This window comes from Halichoerus grypus, chromosome 8 (genome assembly GCF_964656455.1).
Source record: "Halichoerus grypus chromosome 8, mHalGry1.hap1.1, whole genome shotgun sequence".
Taxonomy (NCBI): domain Eukaryota; kingdom Metazoa; phylum Chordata; class Mammalia; order Carnivora; family Phocidae; genus Halichoerus; species Halichoerus grypus.
Genome location: NC_135719.1, coordinates 108,449,701 through 108,473,607, shown reverse-complemented (window position 1 = coordinate 108,473,607; position 23,907 = coordinate 108,449,701). Strand labels below are relative to the sequence as shown.

Sequence of the window (23,907 nt, the reverse complement as noted above, 5' to 3'; positions counted from 1 at the left end):
AGGGAAGAGGCCTCACTGTAATTGAACTTCACCTACCTGTTCCAGAAAGAACTTGGCACTTGTGTCTTGCAAGGTATCCTCTGTCTTCAGATAGCCGGCTGGTTAGCACTGAGTCTTCAGGAAGTCCTGTTGTAGGAGGAAGACAGCAAACCTAGGGCCTGATGTCATGACACGAACACTTTAGAGGCACACCTGGATAAACACAGTGAACTGGGGGTGAACGAGGGCTTAGATTCTGTGTCTTAGGAGAGGACAGTGGAGTAGGTTAGTAGATGAAGCAGCCTGGACCCCAGAGCCCAGGGATGGGAGAAGACCTGTAGGGTGTGTGCTCTCTGTCCATGGGTTGGATATATGCATTTGGTGATGGATGGGGGAAATGATTTGTCATGTATACATTTTATTTCTCTCATTCACAATTTGCTGACTCTGTATGTACTTCAGTTTGGAATAAAGTGGTGAGGTCTGATTGGACAGATTGGATTTTGGGGTTTTGTTGTTTCATCGGACTTCACTCTGGAGCCTGTTAGAATTTTATGGCATGGAAAACTGGAACCATCTCCTAAGAATGTTGGCGCAAACGGACACCTAGTCGTGGGTGTGGTCCCCACAGGAAGACTTAACTGGAACCTCTCTACTGTCTCCAGATCCAGCAGCTCTGATGGGGCCATTTCACTCACCAAAGCTCTGATTTTGTTTCTCCTGGATAGGACTTAAAAAAAAAAAAAAAAAACAAACTTCAAAAAACTGTGGAACACACTATTTAAAAACATGCATTCGGAGTCAAGCATAAACACAAAGCTGTCTTTTTATAAAGTCTGAGCTTTATAAGGTTGCCAAAATGTTTCTCCGTCAGTTTTAAAAATTGAAGTAGAAACCACTTAAGAGTGAAAAATATTCCATGGAGGAAATTCTCAGACGTTGAATTCCCAGGTTTATATTCCAGAGAAGTCACTATCTGTGTGCAAGAGCCCTGTGAGCAAAGCTGGTCAGATGGAGCCCTTGGGCCAAGATGTTACCTGGGAGGATACTGTGAATGGCCATTGACTTCAACGGAGCTCCTCAGCAATCATTGAGATGTCATGCTTAAGTTTGCCTAAGTTCCCCAATTTCCCAGTCACCCACATTTCTTACTTCATGTACCTGTATCCTCAATGTGTAGACAGACGCACACACACAGAGGAGCTATCCTCCATTCTCAATCCATCTGGGCCAGCAGCCGAGCGTGGGGAGTGAGAAGACCCATCTCGGGGTTGCTCTGGAAACAGTGTCCTATTGTTCCATTTCCAGAGACTCCAGGTTCAGGCTCTCACCTCCCACCACCAGTCCCATTACCTTCTGGATTCTCCTCTTCCTTCCCTTCCAACATGTCCCCTTTCTCAACTGGTTTGTTTTCAGCTCTTAGAAATGCATAGGGAATAAAGCCATCGCTGTTCTTGGGACCACTTCTAGGTATTTCTCAGACCTGATGGGCACTTCTCTACTGTGTTGTGGGCGTTGTTGACCTGACATGAGGATCCATCATCTCATCCGGAGGGCAATATCCCAGACTGATTTTGCACACTCACCCGAGAGCTTAGGGAGCCAACCCAGTGCTACTTTTTATAGCAATTTGACAGAATAATTTTGTTGACTCTAGTATGACACGGGGGCTTGTCTTAAAAAAAGGCTTATTGTATTTTACAAAAGAATTGGGCTATGTGGATTCAAAATAAATAGCCACCACTACAAGTGTAATTCATAGATGGTTTGAAAAACAGAGTGAGCTAGGGCATCCTAGAGCTGCTGTTGACAATCCAGAGGCTGAAGTGCTCAGAGAAGGGGTGGTTTTCAAGTATTGGGATGTGTGGCTGGAAAACAGAACAGAAGTGCCTGTGGAAGGCTGGGGAGTGATGTCAGTGAGATAGCGCTTGAGTGCGATGTGCCGGCATTGCCCCCAGGGCATGGGGCAACGGATGACCTACAGGCTGCCACGCTCTGCCTCCTGGTGGGCTGGGTCCATGCTGACCCTCCACGTCTTTGTAGAGAAGGATCAGGTTCTAGTTATGGGTGACATTTTTGCTGTCCTCAAGCCCTCCTCTCAACTTCTGCAAGTCTTGGGCTGATAGGGAGTCAGGGCCGTGGCTAGATGTAGTAACTGTTCAAGGGACCAAGCTATGGTGCTGTCACAGGAGTTTGGATTCTCCTTGTATTGCCCCATTGGCAGTCTCCTCATTAGCATAGAGAGCGTGAGTTGATAGTGCCCACCTGTGCTGCTTCTGAATTGCTTGCACAAGCCCACGGCAGCCTCCTCCCACCCAGTATGCTAGAGAGGTGTTACTCATCCCCCTTTAATAATGGAATTAAAGCTCTTCTGTGGGGAGTACTGTTAGGGGAAGTCCTAAATGCTTTGTTATATGAATAACCTCTCCAGGATTGAACGTTCCATTACTCAGGTCAGTGGCAAAGAGCTGCAGCTTTGCTGACAAAAATCACTAACCAACTCCTTTCAGGCACCGTGCTGAGCCCTGTTTCTCTTCATCTTGTATATACCTTTCACATTTACCCTCAATTCACACATTGCAAAAGTGAGGCTCGACTTTTCTCTTGCACATTATCCCCCTCCCTTTAGAATACTCTGGTCATACACTGAGCTATAGCTCATTTGAGTTATGAGAATTTAACTTTAGGCAGAATTTCATTTAATAGGGGTGCCTGGGTGGCTCAGTTGTTAAGCATCTGCCTTCGGCTCAGGTCATGATCCCAAGTTCCTGGGATCGAGCCCCACACCCGGCTCCAGCCCCGAATCGGGCTCCCTGCTTGGCGGGAAGCCTACTTCTCCCTCTCCCGCTCCCCCTGCTTGTGTTCCCTCTCTCGCTGTGTCTGTCAAACAAATAAAATCTTAAAAAAAAAAAAAAGAATTTCATTTAATATCTCAGCTTATGAGGCATTTCTACATGTTTCCAGGGACTGTTTTGGATTTTGCTTGTCACTTGAGCAGCTTGAGCCTGGTGAAAAGGGAGTCACTGTGTGGTCATTCTTACAATGTTCAAGCTGTGGTTGCCTCAGAGAAGTCTTGGACTGCGATAACTTCTATATCCTATGTTTTCTTTTGTCTTTACCTTCTTCTTTTTTGGATTATTGGTTTAATTATATAAACCTTGAGTATCATAGGCCAAAAAACAAACCAAACGGAGGCTCAGAGAGGTTAAGTAACTTGTTGCATATCACACACCCAGAGATTTCAAACCCACATTAGTCTCTTCAACCATATGCTTGACATTATTTATATCAAATATCATACTGGAATCAGAGGTATTATAATGAGATTCAAACCATATGCAGTTAAAACCCCAAGGCTCCAAGGAGGCTGCTATTTCTTTATGCCATGGTTAAGGGGTGAAATAGAATTTCAAAAGCATTGAGGATGGAGAGGAAGCTATAAACAATATCATCTACAAGGACAGAATTTGTATTTAAAAACATGCCTTCAAGTCAGGTGATGCATTTATTGACTATTTGGAGCACATATCAAGCTGCATAAATTTTTATACCTCTCCCCCTACTCTTTTGTTAAAAAAAAAGTGAATCATAGTTGAAGACACAGTTTGCATAGACAGGTCAGGTGGTAATAGTTTACAGGGATATCATGCTCATTCTTCCTTGCTGGCTTATTTCTAAGATTCAGTTCTTGTTTTCTAAGCAATCATATCGACAAAAAGGAAAAAAGACACACACACCAGTGTTACAAAACCTTGTATTAATCATTTCCCTTCACTTTCAATATAACGTTGATATGAAATATAGCCATGATTCTTAGTTACATGGGAGGAAATGAGTAATAAATACATTGTAGCAAGTTTAAACCACAAGGGTGTTTCACTGGTAACAACATTTGAAAACTGTACACTTGCAAAGAACAGCATCTTCAAACATTAGTATATCTGTATATCAGTAAAGCTTTACATGTAACAAACATGCTATTTCCATATATGACAAATTTAAAAAATATGCATTGCTTGGCAACATGAACTAGGCAAAAATAGTTCTTTGTTCACTAACTTTATACAGGAAAACAGGACGAGAGGCATGCATGTACAATAGGGATGCCTGCACGGGGCATGCAACAAAAGAAAGCTTTTTTTTTTTTTTTTTTTTTTTTTTTTTTTTTTTTTTTATAAGATTGAGGCCTGAGCCTTTTTTTTTTTTTTTTTTTTTAAGATTTTATTTATTTATTTGAGAGAGAGAATGAGAGACAGCACAAGAGGGAAGAGGGTCAGAGGGAGAAGCAGACTCCCTGCTGAGCAGGGAGCCCGATGTGGGACTCGATCCCGGGACTCCAGGATCATGACCCGAGCCGAAGGCAGTCGCTTAACCAACTGAGCCACCCAGGCGCCCACAAAAGAAAGCTTTTTAAAAGTCAGCTTACATTAGGCATAAATACATGAGGGTTATATATTAATGAGGGAGGAAGTCTTCTGTTTGACATTATTAACATTCCTGTTTTCTTCCTATTCCTCCCAGAGGAATACACATTCACCTTTAAGTAAAGATAAAGGAATTACGAAAAAATAAAACTCACTTTGCAACATCTCTGATGACTTGTAAAAAAAAAAAAAAATCAACATTAGTGTTATCACAGCCCCATGTGCAAATTATCCTTCCGCAGGTCCTTCCTGTAACAGGCACACCCCCGAGTGCCTTGGTCAGGCTGCTTCCCTGCACCCAAGCTGGAGCCGCTCGCTGCAGACATCTCCAGAGGGCCAACGAGCCTGAGGCCTGCTTCTCCTCCCCTCGCTGCCCTTCTGGTTGCATGCCTATGCATTCAGCCCAGCTCAGTTCCCCCAGCCAGGCTTCTGGGGGGATCCCGGGGCTGGCTGGGGGATGCACGTCTACCAACCTTGCACCGGCAGTCGCTACAAGAGGTGCAGAAGAACACAAGACCCGGAGAAGGCTCCCATTCCGGAAAAGGCAGCCAGTGACACCTCAAAAGAAAACCTTGTTTCCCTCAGTGTCTCTTCAAAGGAATGGGAGATGGGGGCCCAGCTGTAGTTCCAATCCTGAGTACCAAAAAGGGACCATCAATACACAGGATTTGAGAGCTTGGTGCAAACGGCCACCCTCTGCAGGCAGGCCCAGCAGCGTCTATTTTGCTTGCTGGCCCTTGTTTTAAAAAGTGAAACTCAAAAAGCGTGTGGTAAAAGACACATATCAGCAGCAATGTTTCAATTCTTGTACACAGTTCATGTGTGTCTTCCTACTGTTTCTGGTAAGAAACCACTATGAATAAAAAGCACCAATAAAACATCATACATGGTAACAATATCATAGACCACCACTGTCCCTAGGACAGTATAGAGATGCCAAATACATACTGCTTAAATCAGAAAAAGGGGGGAAAACATGTAGTGAAATAGATTTTATTCTAAGATTTTTAATGTTTACTATTAATATAAAACAGTTGCATTTGGGGGGGTCAATGGGTAAATACAAAAAAAGGCACTGCCACTTTATTACTAAATATCCGACTTCACAGCCTTATGCATGCAACTGTTTGATTCTTTTATAAATAAAGTTCTTTTTCTTTAGGATTTTAAAATTGAGCTGTATACCTGCAGTCAACACAGGACTCAAAACAAGGTGGGGACAGGCTCCTAAAATTTATCAGAACACTCAACTTAAAAAAAAAAAAATTAAAACACTAATAGCAAAACACAACTAAGTAGATAAATCTATACACAGTCAATGAAAAATAAGCTTTTCTTTTTTTTAAAAAAAGAATTATGTTGTTATTAATAACAGACTTTATCATGGTTACCAGCCATAGCAAGTTAATAAGTAACATATCCAAAATAATATCTCTAATAATCAGATAACCATTGTTTCTATATTCAGTGAAGGAATAAATAGAAATCCAGATTTGCAAATATTTTAAGGTCTTCTTCCTTTTAAAGGATTCATGCTAATGTGATTGTGTTCACAATCTGTTTTCTGAACAACCCAAGTCTTTATGGATATATGTGTTTTGCAGCAGATCTGAATGCTTTCTCATTTCTCCACGAGATGTGTAATACCCTTGTTTTTTCTTCTTTATTAACTTTCTTAGCATCCAAAAAACACCTTCACAAACCCTCTGGTCTTACCTTTGGCCTTCAAAATTTTTGATCTAGTCTTCCTGCCTTACATGTGATCGTCCATCCCAACACATTCCCCAAATAACACTAAGCTTGTTTAGAAAAGGGGTGTGGAGGATGAATGTTAATGGCACTTAGTTTAAAAAAAAAAAAAATCAACTAAAAAATGCTGCCTCTTTCTGCACATGGATTTGCATGTTTAGAATGTAGTCACCCAAGGGGAGGTCTGTTTTCTTAACGTAAAATGTGATATAGTGGGTTCAAGCCCCCTCTGCTTACTAAAGGCTCTCTACAGTTAAGATGCTCCCACCTTTTCAAACCTTAAAAAACTTCAAAAGCAAGGCTGAATTGGGTGCACATTTTTAATCTTGAAGGTAAAAGAAAGTTGTTTAGATTTCATTAAGGCCTTTTAAATCTGTATTTACTTCATTAACTTTTTTTTAAATAACCATAAGCAAGCGCAGTGATTTTCATGGTCTGATCTCTTCAATTTCGACTTTGACTTCGCTAAAAGCAATGGCACCAGACTCACCCATTTAATAAACAGGCCTTACTTACACCGTCTCCCCGATCTCGCCTCTGGCTGAGCATTCATACCATCATTTACAGAACCCAATTTTCCAGTGCAGAGCACAACTCCTCTTTGATTTCCTTTAATACCCTCCATTGCATCGAATCCCAAACGTAGTCTTTCTTGCCCTTAAGAAACAGAGCTATTACTTTGTGGTAGCACAGTTTGTTAATCTCCATGTCAGGACTGGTTCTCTCTCTCTTCTGTGTGGCTGGATAGATAAATCGGCCAACGACACAGCAAATCCCCGACGTACACGTGGAGAGAACCACGTCTCCATCCTGCAGCTGCCCTTTCCCACATCTGCTTTCACAGCCCGCCTGGCCGCGTGGACTGCACGTCTCCCCGCACGCTCTCTCTGCCACTTGCTCACTGACCAGTTATACACTGTCCTGGGTCTTGCTCTCCTCCTCTTCCTCAGCAGTGAGCGAGCCGGAGGGGTGCAGCCCCCAGGCTCAGGTTCCTGCGCACAATCGTAGTGGAAGCGGTTTTTTGAGCTCATTATCTGACGTTAAGGCCTTTTGTCGGTCCTTGCCATTTTTCCTCCAGTGGAACTTGTACCCACGGGTGTGTGTGTGTGTGTGCGCGCGTATGTGTGTGTGTGAAGCGAGGCAGGGGGCGATAGGATGAAACCCCACAGTAGGGTGGGGAGGGAGAGAGGTCTCTGGGTGAGACGCAAATCCAGCCCAGAAAGGGGCCGCAGGATTCTTCTAGAATCTCGCGGTGACTTGCGAACAGACCCTAACTGATCACACGGTGCCGTCCTCCTCGTCCCTTCCCCGCGCTTCCGGCCACACGCTCGTCCCGCCAGCCCACCTGCACGCGCCGCGCAGCCGCGGCCGCAAGATGGACGCCGCCTCGGCCTACGTGACGCGTCCGCCTTCCCCGCAGGCACGGCTCGGCAGCCATTTTAAGAGACAACCCTGCTGCTATTACAAAAATAGAGGAAAAAATGAATCCGTATCAACAAATCCTTTACAAAAACCATAGTATGAAGAGAAGTTCTATCCAAACTCTTTACACATTATGTACCCTTTAAAATTGTTATGTAAACAATACACAAATCAAAGTTTCTCTGAAATTTTGTTGGAGGGAACGTTCCCCCTCTGCCGCCGGGGCCGTGCAGCCCTCTCCTGCGGCTCGACCCCAAGCCGGGTCCACAGGGAAAGCCGATCCGGGCGGCAGGGAGGGCGGGCCGCCATCTTGCTTTGGTCGCACTCGCCCACGACTGCGTCCTGGGGCCTGACTGCGGAGGCGGGCTGTGAGGGGCGCCCGGGCCCAGGGTTCGGCCTCCCTCCCGCGTCTCTCCCAGCTCTTTCACGGCGGTAGGCGGTACTCTTTTTGTTCGTTTCTCCCCCTCTCTCCATCCAAGAAGCCACTTGCATTCCCTCTCCATCCCCTCCCAGTCCCACGTTTCCCTAGAGACCCCGCCCCACCCCGCACACCAAGCCATCCCGTGACAGAAACAAATGACAAAATAACCAATCCCCGGTCTACTGATATGTTTACAAGGACGACCTACGCTCTCACAAAATCAAAATGGGAGAGGGACCAGGGAAAAAAAAAGGCTGCAAAGTATCTCCGAGGATTCTGTGCAACCCTGAAGATGGCTGACACTGGACCCGCAGCAGTCGATTTCACGGCCAGCGCGGTCACTCTCATCTTCAGCTTCTAGATTGTGGAGGTCCGGTCAACCCCGTCTGGGAGAGAAAGAATACATGACGGGCACAGGTGAGCAAAACCGTCCCCTTCATGGCCCCCTAGTCGCACACCGTGCACGTTGGGCTTCCTGGTCTCTGAAGACAGGTGAAGACCACACTTACCCATTCATCCACTCATTCATTCACACACCCACCCACTCAACGTCTGCGGAGTAGCCATTCTTCCAGGAACTGTAACCAGTCTGGGAACCCAAACAGGAGACCTAGTCCTCACCCTGTAAGTGCACACATCCTAGTCGAGACAGATCTGTAAAGCCACAGGGATGTAGGAGTGATCATTGCTACGATGGAGGATGTACCAGGCACAGCAGGAAAAATGGAGGAAGGAAGATTTAAGTTGCCCCTGGAAGTCAAGGATAGTTTCACAGAGAGAGGAAATGACTTTTGTAAGATGGTGCTGGTAGGAGAAGAGAGGAGGAGGCAGGAAAGGAAGAGGGTGTGCGGAGGGCATACAGCTCATGTATAGGTGTGATGTTGGTCATCAAATGGTGGGGCTGGGGGGCTGGGTCAAGGTTTAGGATGAGGGATGGGGGAATGGAGGAGTGGCAGGAGATGTGCTGAACGGGGGAAGGGGGCTGCTGCAACGGACATGCAGGTGGACCTGTCTAGCTCACATCCCTTTCTTTGGCAGCATCTCCCCCTCACCGAGTCCCTGCTGAAAGCTCGGGCATGAGGTGGTTGTGACTCTGAGCTGAACAGACCAGGGGGATGCAGCTGACCCAAACTGATCTAGCTTCTCTGTCTCAAGAATCTGGTTAGGGGTAGACACCATAGTTAGAGGCTGTGGGCACTGAGAACTGAAAGACCCTGTGGAAGTGGGTGAATGTTGAGGCTACACAACACAGGCTGTGTCTACATTATGGAGAGTTGGTGAGACCAAGCTATAAAGTGGAGGACGTGCAGGTCAGAGACAGAGGCCACGAGTGAGACAGACTGCCAAGGGAGCCAGTGGCTGCCCAGCTCCTTTATGGTTGTCTGCTTACACGTGGGACTATAGGAGAATCCCCAGAATGAGGCCATAAGGGTCTTGTGTACTATGAACAGGAGCTTGGACTTGGTAATTGGGGCATTCTAAGCGGTAATTAGATCTGATTTTAGAATGGTTTCTCTGGCAGCTGTTAGATGACCTAAAAAAAGACAAGGCTGGTGGCAGGATGGCCCCTACGATGGCCCACGCTAGGGCTTGTCTGACAGGGGCTTATCCAGTGAGCAGAGAGAAGCATGGATGAGTCATTGTAGGAGGTAGAAATGACTGTGTTCAGTGACCAGTAAATGAAGGCCAGGGAGGGATGCAGGATGCCTCCCTGGTTTTGTTGATATCCAAACATCAGCAGGTAAGTCCTGGTCTAAGCCTTGATGTCACAAACCTGGTCTACCAGGAGGAGCATCTAGATCCAGTAGGCAGAACTCAGGTTTGAGAGGGGAGGGCAGAGTGTTCAGGGAAAGCTGGAGGACCTCAGTGATACGGAGGAGTACTGAGTCCACTGCACAGGCCTCCCAGCCTCCTGGTGGGTGGTGCCAGTCTGGTGTCTTGCCAGCAGGGACTTGAAGGAGAAATGTTTAATTGAAATTTTTACTGAGATCATTGTAGGCTCACATGCAGTTATAAGAGACAGTACCAGGCTTCCGGGTTTGCTGAGTTTCTCCCAGTGGTAACATTTTGCAAAACTATAATATTACCACCAAGAAACTGATGTTGACACAATTCACAGATCTTACTCAGATTTTCCCAATTTTACTTGTACTTGTGTGTGTCTATAAATTTCCATATGGTTTTTGGAGAGATTTTAAAGAAGAAAAGCAAATGACCCCGGGAGCGTTTATGGTAATCAGGCCATTAGTCATAGAGGCCCCCAGATGTGAGCTTATAATCAGTAATCTTTCTCTGACTTCTGCAGGTGTTAACCTGAGCCTCTTGTGGTGGCTCTGCAGTGGTAACGGCTCATGGGAAACAGTGGGTGCGTGTAAATATACACACACGTGTGTGGGTGTGTAGAGGCCGCTCCCCTGTCTGTAGGAGTGGAGCGCACTCTTGCCAGGGCTCACTGGCCTCCTCATTAATGCCAGTGAGTAAGTGGGGAGCTAGAAACATGAAAATCTCAACTAACCCAACCCCAAGCTGCATTTTCACTGACTTCCAATCCTATGCCTCATCCTCCAAGGGTTACAGTATTCATCTGCAGGGAGATGACCAACAGGTAAGTCCAGATTCACCATTTACAGTTGTGCAAGGTGTACAACTCCAGGGAGCACCATTTACATGTATTCATTATAGGTTTTATAGTTGTTATGACAAATATCAAATCAATGGCAGAACAGCATCTTAAGAAAGTGGAGTCTTTTTCTAATTTGCACAAAGTCTCCATATCAGCTAAAAGTGAGGCTGTTAAGTCCCAAGAAGGAATAAGGAAAGAAGGTGAGAAGGAATGGCAAGGGGATCATGTGAAAACATGAATCCTGGAGCATCAGAGAGTGGACTGGGCATTCCTCTTTATGGTAGAATTCACTGCAGTCTCTGTCCTGCTTGGAGGAGCCTTGCTTTTGTAGCCGTGGCTGTTCCTGCCCATATAACCCCTGTGCAAGAGGAAGATAGCAGCCAGGCTTGGTGTTGAGTCTTCCTTTATACCCGGAGCCACCAATCAGGAGCAGGCCCAACAGAGCCAGATGAAAGCCTTAAATGAAGATTCACAAACCAAGATGGAGGAGGCAACCCACCTCCTGGGCTTCCTCATGGGTTCTGTTGGAGGGGCCAAGGGAAGGGCAAGGAAAAGACAGAAAGGGAAGGCCAAAGAGAGAAATGGCTTAGACTGGCACCAGGAGGGTTGTACTTAGTGGAGGACACTGAGAGTAGAGATGTCAGTGCAAAAGGATGGGCCGCCAAGGCCTGGGGCCCATGGACCAGCCACAGTAGAAAGACCGTCATAGGATGTGGTGTCCCGGGAACTTGGCCACCCTCCCCTCCTGTCCTGAGACACAGGCAGAGGAACCTCTTTTACTTTGCTTTCCTCTCCCTAATTATTTGTCCTCCTGTAAAATGATTTAATTCATTGGCATTCTGTCCCCAGCAAGGTCATCTTCCCAGCACCTGGACGAGGTGGGCCAGCAGAAGGGTGCAGTCCTAATGTGGGAGGCTCACTGCCACTGTGCCCAACTGGGCCACCCTGAACTTAATTTGCATTCTCTGCTCTGGAAACTGCTTACGAGGCTTCCCACCAGAGAGGATTATTGAGGAAAAACACAGCAATAAAAAGGCTTAGGAGATTAACAAGATGAAAACATTAGCAAAAAACCATCAGTTCAGAGAGGTTTTCTGTAAAAGTAGAAGAATGAGCTAAAAAATGAAGCATTTTCGATGAAAACCTCCCTTTAATAAAGAGCATTTGGCATTCTTGCTACTAATGATGATAATGTTAGCACTTAGCAGTTTGATAAGGGCTTCCAACATGCCAATTATCTGAGATATATCAAGCCCTGGGGGAGAAGGTCAGTTCTCCTTGCTGACTCTCAAAGGCCTGGGAGTTCCTCACCCACCAGCCATGGTTGGGTGGGAGGGAGCTTGGGCTGCCCGCAGTGGGCTGAGCTTGGTCTGAATTCTCAGGGTCTGGGAGGCTTCCCTTTTTGAAAAAATTGAGATATAATTTGCATACCACAAATTTCACGCTTTTAAAGCGTACAATTCAGAGGTTTTCGTATATTCACAGAGTTGTGCAGCCATCCCCACTATCTAATTCCAGAACATTTTCATCTGGTTACCATCAATCAGTCACTCTCCACTCAACAGTTCCCTCCGGCCCCTGACAACCACTAAACTATACCATCTGTCTCTATAGATTTGCCTATTTTGGACATTTCATAAACTCCTATGTGGCATTGTACACCGTGTGGCCTTTTGTGCCTGGCATCTTTCATTTAGTGTAATGTTTTCAAGGTTCATCCATGTTGTAGCATGGATCAGTACTTCATTTCTTTTTAAGCTGCATGATATTCCACTGTCTGCATTTCGTTCATCCATTTCCATCTGTTGATGGACCCTTGGGTTGTTTCCCATTACTCATCAGGGGCTATCAGTGTGCCGACCCAGTCTCCTTGGTTAGCTGGAGAAGAGGACCTGGTGGCACCTCCCCACAGAGGGGCCAGGGATGGACCAATGATGCTGTGAAGCTTCTAGGATATGAGTGGCCAAGGGAGAGAGCAGTGTTTGCAGATGGGGTTCCTGGAACCCTGGGGAGGTCACATTAGGAGCTGTGCCTTCCCACCATCCTTTCAGTCAGCAGCCCTGGGAGGCCTTGAGCTAGCTCCCTTCTGGTACTGAGTGGAGCCTGCCTTTGGGCTGTGGAGAGCCCCGCCCAGCTGAGGTCAGGTAGGTACAGTCCTTGCTTTCCAATCTGCTCCAAGCAGAGCATTTACTGGTCTCATATTTGGTGTTAGGATAAGACTGTGTTTGCAGGGACTAAAAATCTAAAAGTCCCTGGTAGGGAGGACCAAGCTCTCCGGAGTAGCAACTGTCAGCAGCCTTTCTCCCCACCATGGCCAGAGAGCGCACATTTTGGCTCTAGGTGTTCCGACCGCCCATCTCCAGGGTGGGTGAGCACATCCCGCCTGGAGAGGACTGGTGGGAAGGGTCACAGGAGGCCTCTCTGACTCAGAGCCTCCCGGAGGTTGGCAGGAAGGGGTGGCTATCTCTCCTCTGCCTGCCAAACATCCCCAGGGCTGGCGCGGAGTCCGGGCTGGAGAAAAGCACTTGGTTAGTACCCGGAGGGCACTGCAGGCCTCCTGGGGCTCTGGTGATGATGTAGGGCTTCAGACCAAACTGACAGTGGGACCACCCAGCTGCTTCTGGCGCTCCTTGTGGGGCTGCCGCCCATAGGCACATCGAACTAGACCATCCCTGTCACACTGGGAGGGACATCTCAGACTGCTTGGGGTTCCAGGCATCGTGGAAGCCATTTGGAACAGGGAGATATAAAAACAAGCAGGGATTTTTGTTTCAAAAATTCTATTTTTAGAACAAGCTGGGATATGCTTGGACCAGACTGGGAGATCTAGTGCCGAGAAGGAAAGAATCCAATTCTGTGGGGGGGATGTTGCCACTAAAAGCCATGTCTTGTGTTTCTGACTCCTCCAGCTCCCAGCATTTGGCTGGCACAGCTGCTGCAGTAGGACCTCAGTGTGCACTGGGTGGGTGGCTCTGAGGAAAAAGGGACAGCCTTGGTCTCCAGGTCCCTGACTCACCTCTCAGAAAAGGAGGAGCAGGGCGTCGTGGGCTACTCGGTGTGGTACGGCTTGATGGGGATCCCACAGCAGCCTGAAGCCATTCTCTCGCTCTGTCCCCTGCCCACCTCTCACTGTGCCTTTCCCATTCCTCCTGAGCTACTGCAGAGTGCAGACAGCAGATGGCTGCTAGTTCTCCCAGGCATGCGGTAAAATGCAGGAGGACCCACTCACCTCCCAGGGCGTGCTCGGTCATACTGAGGCACAAGGACTCCAGCCTGTTGTTGATGTCCGGTTCAGTCACAGGAAGCTGGAATTCTGCAAGGGACAAAGGGTTATGTTGGTGACAGAGACTCTGAGAACAAGGAGAAGGTGTGCACGGTGCTGTGGGGCTCCACCCTTTCCACCCCGGGAGGACTCACAGGACTGTGAGGATCCTCACGGAGGTAAGTTACACTCTGGTTTCAACCAACCTATGAGTCTGTTAGACGCACAGAGTCCATTGTGAACATGGGCGGCTGGAAGAAAACTCGTAACTAAAAATAGCTGGTCATAGAGTCTGTCAGGCCTCTGCTCAGAACCCTCCAGCGGCTTCCCATCAGAATAGCAGCCAACCCCCTGCCATGGCCTGCAAGGCGCACGTGATCTGGCCCTGATTAACCCTTGCCTGTGTACAGCTCTCACCGCCCCTCGTTCCATCCCAGGCCCTCTTCTACTCCAGGGTTTTTGCACTGCTGTTCCCTCTGCCCAGAATGGTGGTCCCTGGATGTTTCCATGACTTTCTCTCTCCCTGCCTTCACGTCTCTGGCTCTACTGTCTCTTTAGAAAGGACATTAGAGATGAGCAGAAATTTCCCAGCCCTATCCCCTTCCTCTGCTTTATTTTTCTCCACAGCTGTCACCAACATCTGGCACATTCTTTATTTGCTGCCTGCCCCCAGTTCCATGTTCACTTCACTGGAGCAGGACTTGGCTCTGCTGCTCCCTGGGCCTGGAAGCGGGCTTGGCGCATTTCTGCTTTGTTACAAGGAAACGGAAACCACAGCATTGGTGAGCACCCCTTCTGAGCCCACGACTGTGCCAAGTGCCCAGTTCTTGAGCGGGACTCGGAGTGACTGGCCAGGTTGGCTGGCTAACACAAGAACCCATGGGGGTCTGACTCCAGGGCTGGTACTCTCCTGCATGCTGTAGCGACTATAAGCGCCAGTCGGTGCTCGCGGCCTCCAGCCACTTAGAAGGTCTGAGATGTCTGCTGGGCGGGTTCTCACTGCCTGGGGCCATGCTGTGTGCATTCTAACCACAAAGCCCCCTCTACCATCTGGACCCTCCCTATCTCTCCAGGCTCCAGTCCCTCCTCCCCCCGAGTGGGAAGCAGCCCGAAGGAACCTCCTCCTCTGTTCTGCTGGGGCCCTCACTGTCAGTACCTCCCCCATCCCTCATCCTGGGAAGCTCTTGAGGGTCTTTCACTGGCTTGGAAGCGCCTTGCAGACAGCAACAGTGCTTTTATCTCTTTCTGAATCTCCCATAATACCCAGCCACGGTCTGCTGGCACACTTCACACATGTCTATTGAGTGAGGAAAAAGTGGAAGCTCTGACAGCTTAGAATTGTGAAATCCTACGATGGGGGTTGGGGGGCAGACAAAAATCAGCAGTGGGATATGTTCTGAGGGCCTGGGAATCTCAACATTGCCACTGTCTTCATATGCGACTCTGGGAAACTTCTCTTCTTTGTTGGGCCTTAGCTCTTCAGTCTGTAAGTGGGGAAAGGATCCTTTGGCCCAAGCTTCAGGCCATTTCCTTGCTCCTTTAAATCTCCACCAGGGGGCACTTGGGGCTAGTGGGCGGGATGACAAATGAGGTTAGGGGTTGGTGGTTTAGTGGGATAGGAAGTTGAAACCAATGGCTAAACCAAAGTATTTGTTTTCCTTGATGAGCTATACATTTAGGTTTTCTCTGCAATCTGTGTTCCCCATTATCGGCTAATTCAGAGGCAGATGTCATTTCTGTTGTTTAAAATTCTGAGTAGATGGGCAAAATGGATCAATACGAAAAGCACTGGGGAGCAGATAGGGTTCTTTCTGACACAAATTCCAGCGTCAATGGGTTTGAAAGGCAACTGGTGCCAATTCATGAACAGAGGACGATTGGGCTTTCCGGTGGCCAGGAGCCAGGGAGAATGGAAGGGTCTCTCCCACCCCCACCCATTGTTGCTCTCAGAGTAGGGTCGGGGCAATTAGACAATCCAGAGGGAAGAGTATTTTAGTATTTTCATCCATTCATGTGAAAATCATATGCATGCAAAATTAGCAGCCTTCAGGGTGTGAAATCTATAAAATAGAAACACAGTTTTATATATAGCCAGTTAGCAAATATGAAAAAAAAAAAACCCTCAGCAATTATAACCATCCATATGCTCATTGTAAAATTTAGTTTACTCTCTAGCACTCCCCTTTAAACAAACACTGTGGAAAGATTTGGATAAATAAAGATGCTCGACATTTGGAGAGAAGTGTTTCAGCTGCAGGGTTTCTTGCCAACACGCAGCAAAATGCCATTTTCCAAGCCTAGGACTGCGTGTTCAAAAAAGGGGGCTGAGAAATGCGGGGCTCTCCGCTCTAGAATCTCCAAACCTTAGTGGCTGCTCTTTTAGGTTGAAAGTTGGCATGGTTGCTTTTTCTCCCTCAGCTCTTCCCTCTGGTGTGCTAGAGTGTCACGACCCCCACCACTCTCAGAGTGGCTCTGAAAAATTCTAAGTCTTGGGAGAAGCCCATATGTTCACACTCCAGAGTTTCCTAATAGTGTGACTTTTTAATTGTGTATTTGATAAAAACAGATCCGTGGCATCTCCCCACACATACAAGACAGAGGGAGACCAGCTGGGTGGATAACAGCTTCCATCTCAGGCTAGAAGCCCTCAGCCAAGTGTGGCTTGGGTGGGCAGAACTCTCAAAACCCCAGAGAAGCAGCTCTGGGCAGCTCCCGCCACCCAGGCGCACACGACCCACCAGGCCAGTTCTTGCTATGGCTCCTGCTACCGCAAGGGCTCATTGCATTTAGCCTGGGCCCCCAGCTGTAACGGGCCAGGTAGACATAGTTTTATGTTGTCAGTAAGGCAAAAAGGAAAGACTGAGCCTTCTCTGCCATTGCCTGAAGCAGGCCTGTTTCCTTAACCCAGATGACATCTCTGAGAACCAGGAATTTTTCCCCTGACCATCAGACCATTCCAGTATTTAGTGAGGGTCCTCAGTCCTAGGATGCCCAGGGTCTAGGCTGACCTGGATCTTTTTAACTGTGCCTTTTCAGAAGTCCCACAAGTAGAGAGCCTCATGTTCAGGCACAGGGTCAAGAAGATTCTAGAAGGGAGCAGCTTCCCATTCCTAATGAAGTGTTTTTGTAGGGTCCACCTGGGGGGGGGGGCCCATGTGGCTTTTTCTTGGCAGGAACCAGTCATCCCAGCTGAGTCTCACATGTGTGGCATCTATGGCACAGTTCTGTAGCTTTCTCCCAGTCCCTGGGGCCGAGGTGAAGAGGCCAGCATCTTTAGTACTTTAGAATAAAAAATGGGGTATTCTACGAAAAACCTCTAGAATTCTACTTTGCCAATAACAGCCGAAGCTACTTGTTGAATAACAAGGAAGGCTTCAAGTTAAGTGAGAAGTGGGGTTGCCGGGAGGAGAGAAATCAGGAAAGAGGCTGAGGAGGACAGGACAGAGGATGGAGAAGTGGGATCCAGACTGGGTAAAGGGTGTAAGGAAGAAAGGGAGGCAGGGAAGATGGGAGCCAAGCAGGATGGGGGAGGGTAGTAACAGAAGGAAAAGAAATCAGTGTGAGCAGGGAAAGAGAGCCATACTGATAACTGCAGAGACGGTCATGGCGGTCATGGCGAGTGACAGAGGGACACGAGTAATCAGTCGTACCCCTGAGTCTGCTGTGGGAACACAGCTTTTCTCTGGTGGCCTTGTTCCGAAACCTGAAGATGTTTGTACTGTGGAAATCCTCTGGGACCCACAATTTCATGAAAAGTGAGGAGAATATGGTATAAGACAATATTGTACCACCTAGGTCTCTAGACCTACAAGTACCATCTAGACCTAGGTTGGTCTCTCTCAATTTGACTTTCAGAGACAGGGGAGTACAGGCCCAGCTGGGTTCTCGGCTGTGATACAGGTGATTCATTCACCAACCTCCCTACCTATTATCTGCCAGGCCTGAGCAGGATTGTTTGCCTTGGCCCACCAGAAGGCAGAGAGCAAATGTGCATTAGGTACTTTAAGAGGGTCCCTGTTCTGGTCTCTTCCTCTGCACGGCAGCCCCTTCCATTCCCCTAACGGACCCATTGTATGGATGGTACTCTCCCTCTCCCCACTCTTGAAAGGCAGTTCTCTGGAAGGAATCTGAAACTCACACTAAGGAGGCAATGAATGATAACAGCTTGGGACACTATGCTCCCAGGTATGCAGCATTCCGATGGTGGAAGAAATACAGTCATGAGCTGGTGCACAGGGGAGGTTTGCTATGGTGAACAGATACATGGCCCTTTCCTGTCAGGCCCTCCAGGTGGTGAGGAGCCTCTGTGGCCTCTCAGTGTTACACCAGAGCTGTTTTGAGATCCTGTCTGACTGGATCCCAGTGGTGGCTGAGCCTGGGTCAGCAGGAACTGATCTGCTTCCAAGATAAGGCAGTCCTTCCGCAAGCAATTTCCAAACTAATTTTCTAGTTGGGAAGACACCTGCCTTTGGGGGAACGTGACCACACCAGGCGCCACACTTGTTTTGAGCTCAGGTCATTCCACTGGTGAGTGTATCAGACCCTCTCCGCCTGGCTCTGGGAGGACCAGCTGAGTGTTTCTTACTCATGCCAGAGGCCAGTGAGACGCAGCAATCACTTAGTGTCTCTCCTGGTTTGTCCTGGGAAATATCTAAAATCTGTTCCTGTGGGAATAATTTAAAAAACCACCCCTGACATGGCTTCTAAGGGGTCCACAAATCCTGTAGATCCAGGAAAGAAGAGATCGTCTTGCAAATTCAAGCCAGGTGACTGATCAATTGATATACAACTTGGGGGCTTTTTTCTAGCCCCCGGACTTTTTGATATTCTTTGGAGACATTTAAAATTTTCCATCATTTTAATGGAAATATTTTAAGTTTACAGAATCAAACTTTCTTCAAATGAATTGTAGTCTTCAAGATTTACCCATCTGGTTTAAAGTGGATGCTCTGAAGACATCTAATGGTCCAGAAGAAGCCACTCTGCTGTATTGTAACACAGTTTTCTGAGGATCTAATTTAGGGTTGGTTACACATCTCTACCCCATTTTGTGTTCACTACCACTATTGCTTGTGTAAAGATGAAAGCCACTCGCTGCCTTCCTGATTTTGACTCCCTGATATGATACTTATAGTTTGGTCCTGCCCCCACAGCCGCCAGCCCCTAGACCCCTGCTGAGCTAACAAGGATGTGCTGCTCTGAGTGGCAAGGCCCATCCCCGAGAGACCCCGTCTGTCTAGGACAAAACTTTGTCTGGGCCTGGCTGTGGCAATTAGCCGGGCTTGCCCTGTGAACAAGGCTGCCTCTTCAGGAAGAAGGAAGAGTTCTGATCATGACTTGGGGTCTTGAAAACCAGTGTCTGATCTGCCAGGGGCAGGGATGACCTTGGAGATGGAGGGGCCTCCCATGGCAGTGACTTTCTGCAGCCTCTGTTCCCTTCAGCCAGGGACCCCTGCCTTGCCCTTCATGACCATGTCCAGGCATGGGCTGAGTATGCTGGGCAGGGCTTAGGAGTGGCTCCTGCCCAGTACCCACCAGTTTATTTGCTTATGCTAGAGGTTAATTGAACCCCCCTTTCCAAAAAAAGACCCCCAAGGGTTCTGGAGTTCTAAGTCCAGTATACAAAGAACATCATTTAGAGACTTTTGGGTTAACTACCGGGAAAACTGAAAATCGTTATAAATGGCTGTCTCTGGGAGACGAGACTGTGGGCTGGGAGGGGGAGGGGAAGGGGACAGTCACTTTTCCTTAAAAGCCCTTTTGTATTATTTGATTGTTTAACAATGGGAACAAGAGGGAACACTCTGGGAAAAGGGTGGAAACGATCTTAGGGTCATAGTTGCCCTGAGCATGAGCAAGCAACAAAGGTGCAGATGGAGGATCTGTATCTACAGACTCAAAGAGTCCTCCTAGGGATGGCCCAGCTCTTCCTGGTGGGCCTGGTCTTCCCAATTAAGACAGGAGAATGTGGGGAAAGTATAGTGAGAACAGAGGACTGAGGACCTGGAAGAAGCCAAAGGAAGGGACAAGAGGTTAGAGAGGAGCAAGGAGGCCACAAGTGTATAGGGATTGAAGGAGGAGGAGAGTGGTCCCCTATGCTAGGGCTCCCGTGAGGCTGCATGGTGGCTGGGCTGCAGTCCCAGGGCTGAGGTCAGGGTTGAAGGATACGTTCAAGGTGAAAGGTCTACTCGTGTCCAGGATGTCTTCAAAACTCATCTAGGTTCTCTTTTACTGAGAGTGGATTATACATAATTCTGCATGAAAACAGAGGCTGGGACTACATGACGCAGGAAGAAGACCTTCACAACCCCCAAATTTTATCAATTATTTCTTCCCAGGAAGCTACAAGTATCAAAACAGAGAAAAGGAGCTTTCAAACAAACGTGCACAAATAGGAACAGTTCGAGAAGTCTAGAAGCAAGTTTAAACAAATATCTGGACCATCTCTTCCTTTCCTGACACACCTTACCTTGTGGTGACTCCTCACCTCCCCATTCCTCCTTGGTGTCTCCCCATCTTCATCCTGCCTTTCTCTCACTCTTCCAGGCACACTCCTACTCAAAATCTTCCATACATTCCCCACTGAGAGTGGCTGGGGTCTGAGTTCCTCGGCCTTGGGTTCAGAGCCCCCATCATCAGCCTCGATCTTTCCAGCTCTCTTGGTCTACTCGATGCTACTTCAGCCTGACCCTTTGGCTCAGCCATGGCTTCTGGAACTCACTGAGGTATGTGGTATGATTGCGGTCTTGCTCCCTTGTCTCCTTCTGCCTGAAGCTCCACCCTCCTCTTTCCACTCCTTCACTCTCTGTCCGCTGAGGCTCCGCTCCAATTCCAAGAAGGTTTCTTGCCCACCAAGGGCACAGTGACACTTCCTCTCCTTAAACTCCTGTAAGACTTGTTGTACAGAACATGTCTCTTGCCTAGGGTGGGTATTTTCCTACAGGTACAACACCTGTAACCTGTCTGATTTTCCCACTTAGAAGGTCATCAAGCTAGATGTAGTCATTGTTTGCATGGCTCTATATTACTCATGGACTCTTACGAGGTCCCTGTCTGCATAGACAAAGTGTGCAAGCGATTGTTGTCTGTGTATCATTCGGGTGACTCTGTTTTAGGAGGCACAGTGAGAGGCGCAGCTGACTTGAAGCGCACCACGTTGCTGTTTAACCAAGTCAGGGGAAGATGGCAGCTCCAAAAAGTGATGTTTGCAAGGTGCTCCCAAACCAGGGCTAAGTCTCTTAGCGTCAACACCGTCAAAGTTTTCTTTTTCTCTGTTTCACTTTCTGCACATCCCCCACATACACCCAAAGTACACACAGACACACACACGCACACTGCACATGGAACCCCTCCCAACTCCCCCAAATACCCTCCAGTGATCTCTCTGGTTTAATCAATCTAGAAATATGACTAGTATCAAAAATATCCCCGTCAGATTGCAACTGACTCTGGGGCTCCATGTGCTGGCTCCCAGCCAACGAGCCGCTATTCATGCTGGCAAGGCAGTTTAAAAAAGGAAAGGCTTCTATAAGCTCAAAAGAATGCGTGGTGACAGTCGAGGCTAAGCACTTTCCGGCTGGGTTCACAGGGGCATCTATTTTGGCATCCTGGCCTCCCCTCTGTGTCAGGGGGTGGAGAGAGGGAGAGATCAAGTGCAGGGCCCTACCTGGCTGCTGGAACATCAGCATATTCTGTGGAGAAGTGTGCACGGGCAGCGAGCGGGTCCTTTGGACTGAGCTGTGGGTGCGGCTTGGCATGCTGTTGCTGCCCCCAGGGTTGGCAAACCAGAGGTTCTAGTGAGAAATGCAAAGGGGGGGGACCATTAGTGCAGACACCCTGGGGTCAGGGGAGGGGGTGTGGAGCAGGGCCGCCAGCCAGAATTCAAGAGGCAGATAGTCCTGAAAAACTCTTTGCTAACTTCTGGAAAAAGGCTTGCAGGCTCGTGCTACCCATATGCATGTTTATAGAGAGGGGGTTTAGATTCCGTTCATTTTACCCCCCCCCCCCAAGCCCCAGGCCTCTCTAAGCCCCAGCTTCATCTGGACAGCTCTCTCCCTCACCATCTCCCAAACTCTTTTTATCCCTTTTGTTGCCTTTGCTTTTCCTACCACTTTTTTTTTTTCAGAGATGGAAAGAGTTCTATAAATGTTTGCAACGAAGAGCACAAACTATTTCGGGGCTCATTTGATTTTCTTTTTGAGATTCTTACAACTTACTACAAAGCGAGGGGGAGAAAAAAAGCATCTTTCAGCTGGCAGTGAGCTGCACACTTAGCTTGCGTTTATTATTATGCGGGTGTCCTGGTGGTGACTTCCTCTTGAACTGATGTGGGGCTTCCCACAACGGTCAGAAAGTGGGGCTTTCTCATACACCCTGTGGTGTATGCTCTGGAGAGTAAATCCTGCCCATTTTGCCTGGAGCTGTTTTCCTGTTTTTAAACCAATCCATCATCCCTTAGTTTCTCATGACAATCCAGACCCACTTGTGCCCCTCTAAACCCAGCCCCAACCTGCAGAACCCCACAAAGCTGGGCACACAGATGGAAGGCATTGGGCAGGGTAGGGAAATGGGACTGGTGGGTGAGGAGCCTTGGGACAGAGGTCAGCTCTAAATCACACAGTAAAGACCTCTGGGCAGCCTGGCCTTGAACAGGAGGAGAATGTTCCAGCTCTCTCTCTGATCGCCTCTCTCAGGCTCCTCTTTGGCTTCTCCACCACAGCTGTGGACTGTGACAAAGGAGCTTTTTGCCGTGAATAAAAGGCTAAGAAAGCTCCTCGGATGCTAAAGCTCCTCTGGAACCCAGATCTGGGAGGTGGTGAGGTCTGCAGGGGCAGGTCAAGGAGCAAGGCAAATAAAAGGTCTTGGATTTCCTCCTACAGGCTCCCAGGTGCAGGGCCCCCAAGGTTAAAGGTCAAAGTGGCCAGAGGGCATCCTAAGTAAATCCCCAGGAAGCCAGGTGCAGCCATGGCATTGTGCTGTCTCCTAGAGAAAGACTGCAAACAACTGGTTACCTCTGAGCACAGGGACACCTGTATCTTCGTGCAGCCCTCCTTGGCCTTCCGGCTCACCTTGGGGTCATGCAGGGATAGGTCCTGAAGCCTCCGGCCCTGAGCTTGGCGGCCCACCCTCCCCCCCAGGCACAGAACACACCTGTCTTCCTTGTTTCATGATGGTGGGGTTGGCTGTGGTGTTGCGCTGGGTGGAGCTGACAAATCCACTGGTGCCCAAGAGGCCCAGGCGGGCGGAAGGGACGTTCCGGGAGGGGATCTGGTACTGGCGTGGGTTCCGTCGGCCCATACCGCCGCCCACAGAGCCGGCTGTCGGGAGGGAGTTGGACTGCCCAAAGCCACGGCTGTGAGAGGGGACAGAGAAGCGAGAGACTGTCAGTCACCCTCAGCTCTTCCCACACCCCAGGCCGCCAGCGGGCTGCCTCCCTGGAGTCTGCTTACGTTTTGACAGTTACGGGGTCTCTCTAGGGGCACCGGGTAGTTGTGTGTCAGGAAAGGGCTAGGATTAAAATGACAGCTAAGAGACATCTGAGAGGCACTATCACATGCACCACCCCGGGACTTTGACACTGATTCTTCAGTCCTCACGACAACCCCATGAAGTAGGCACTCTGCCCCCTTTTACAGCTGGAGGACGAACACAGAGAGCTTCACAATGTTGCAAAGGTCACACGGGCAGCCGGCGACGGTGCTGAAATACGAGCCTAGGAGGCTGACCGGGGTGCCCCCCAGCGGTCTCCCATCTGAGCACTCACGTGCCCGTCGCGAAGGCACACAGCACAAGGGCAGCAGAGCCAGGCCCAGTGCGCCTTCTGTCACACCACAGTCTGTTTCTGATGTCTGCCCACGTGGAGAGAGTAGCCTGTGAGCCCCGCTAGGATGGAGGCTCCAGGAGAGAAAAGATGGCGTCTGTCCTCAGCGGTCCTGCACGTCCCATGCCTGCGGCAGCTCCCGGCACAGTGAATGCAGCCTGAATGAACCAACCAACGGACGGGCCTCTGCCACCAGGATGCTTCTCC

The 23,907-nt window shown here is 48.6% G+C and overlaps 1 protein-coding gene across 3 annotated transcripts in view; it reads right to left on the bottom strand.

The window, feature by feature from the left end:
• Positions 1-3,717: 3,717 nt before the first annotated feature.
• The window catches only part of SAMD4A (sterile alpha motif domain containing 4A), a 204,775-nt gene continuing 184,585 nt past the window's right edge, over positions 3,718-23,907 (bottom strand). For all 3 annotated transcript variants that reach the window (XM_036104549.2, XM_036104551.2, XM_078053724.1), the window contains 4 exons: positions 23,031-23,232; positions 21,547-21,673; positions 13,848-13,931; positions 3,718-8,381 (listed from right to left, as the gene is read on the bottom strand). In XM_036104549.2, coding sequence (XP_035960442.1) covers positions 8,353-8,381; positions 13,848-13,931; positions 21,547-21,673; positions 23,031-23,232 — 442 coding nt within the window. In that variant the 3' untranslated portion in view covers positions 3,718-8,352. The remainder of the gene's footprint in view (positions 8,382-13,847; positions 13,932-21,546; positions 21,674-23,030; positions 23,233-23,907) is intronic.